Source organism: Geospiza fortis, unplaced genomic scaffold (assembly GCF_000277835.1).
Source record: "Geospiza fortis unplaced genomic scaffold, GeoFor_1.0 scaffold11, whole genome shotgun sequence".
Taxonomy (NCBI): Eukaryota; Metazoa; Chordata; class Aves; order Passeriformes; family Thraupidae; genus Geospiza; species Geospiza fortis.
The window spans coordinates 14713486-14714999 of record NW_005054304.1 but is presented as its reverse complement, the minus strand read 5'-3'; the positions used below and the strand labels follow the sequence as shown (position 1 = coordinate 14714999).

Here is a 1514-nt window from a genome sequence, read left to right as displayed (position 1 = left end):
TTCAGCTGAACGGGGTTTGCGCTGTTGTTGGCAGAAGCTATTTTGGCCCCCAGTCCCGTCTTTGAAGTTGCTAGCCCCGACAAACCCACGGGTTTCTGGTTATTTGAAGAAGCTGCAGGTTTCCCGCCGGCACTCTGTGCTGTCGATCCCAGTTTGGCAGTGGATGGGTTGGCAGAGGTGGTTTTGGCTGCAAATGCAGCCCATCCTGTAAGGCCACTCGTTGCTGAAGAGGAAACGCTTGTACTGGTAGAGTTCCCTGAAACTGCTGCTGAGGTCTAAAATAAATAAGCATTCTTATTATAGCAGCATCTATTTGTGTAACACATCATAGCAGGAATACACTGAGCCTCTGATTCAGTTCTTTTCCCAGGAACACCCAGTGGACAATATTTCATCACTGGTCACCACAGCTGAAAAGTACTAACGAGAATGGGAAAGGATGCCAGGTGCAGCCAACTTTCAATCTCCCAGGCACACAGAACATAGTATCCCTTCTCTCCTTTCTTCTGTGCACTTAGCAGACTACCACACAGCACTGGGATCCCTCCATAAACAATAAAAGCCCAAATTTGTGAACTATATAAAAGGTGGTGGCTTGGCTTCTTTTTTATGTGCTTACTGTTGTTACCGGGCATCACTTTTCAACAAGCTGACAGATGCTCAGACAAAAATCAGACACTGAGCAATTGAGTATTGCATTTATTTTAGGAAACTGTCCAAGAAGCAGTATCTAAACTGTTTCCTTTCTTCTTGGTTCTTAGCAACTTGTACCGCAGAGAGAATGAAAAAAACCCAAAACCAGCCAAGTACTATCCCGTAGTCTTTTCCCATTCAGGTACTGCAAAAGACAAACTTTCTGCAAACATGGGTTCCCTTTGCCTGTGAAGCACTGTGCTATCCACACTGAGTTCCCACACCTTAAACCCCTGCAATCCCCAGGCTTCAGGTGAGGATGATATGGTGATTTAAATCAGAGTTAGACCAAATGGTAGAGTCAAAGCAAAAACTAAACCTCTCTATTCAAGTAATACTCCTTTTATAGTATACCCAGACAACTTCTAAACAGTAAAAGTTGATGGAAGAAATCAGGTCCCAGGTCTTACAGCCTGTTTAGGCACATAAAAAACTCTGCTGAGGTGAAAAAAGTCATTCACAAGCACGAGTGCTAGAGCAATACTCACCCTAGTATTCATGATGGTTTGCATCCAGGCAGAGCAATGGCAAACATAACTTTGAGCACATGAATAATTGCTTTGATTTTGAGATAAAGTCGTGTTTTCCTAAGAAAGGGTCATCCTTTATGAGACTATTCTGTTATTTATTACACTGCTTCTGGTTTACCACCTTTGACCAATCTGACCTTTTGACAATATTTTAACTTGGAAAAACAGAAACATGAGGCAACACAGAATCAAAGAACAAAATCACAGAATGGTTTGGGCGGGAAGGGACCTTAAAGATCATCTTGGTCCAACCTTTCCACCATGGGTAGGAATGCCCATATTTAAGAAGCT

At 42.9% G+C, this 1514-nt stretch overlaps 1 protein-coding gene across 1 annotated transcript in view; it reads right to left on the bottom strand.

The window, feature by feature from the left end:
- The window catches only part of INTS12 (integrator complex subunit 12), a 16794-nt gene that overhangs the window by 535 nt on the left and 14745 nt on the right, over positions 1-1514 (bottom strand). The window contains 2 exon segments of the mRNA XM_031066373.1: positions 1-2; positions 5-275. The exon segment at positions 1-2 is cut by the window's left edge and continues 535 nt beyond it. Coding sequence (XP_030922233.1) covers positions 1-2; positions 5-275 — 273 coding nt within the window.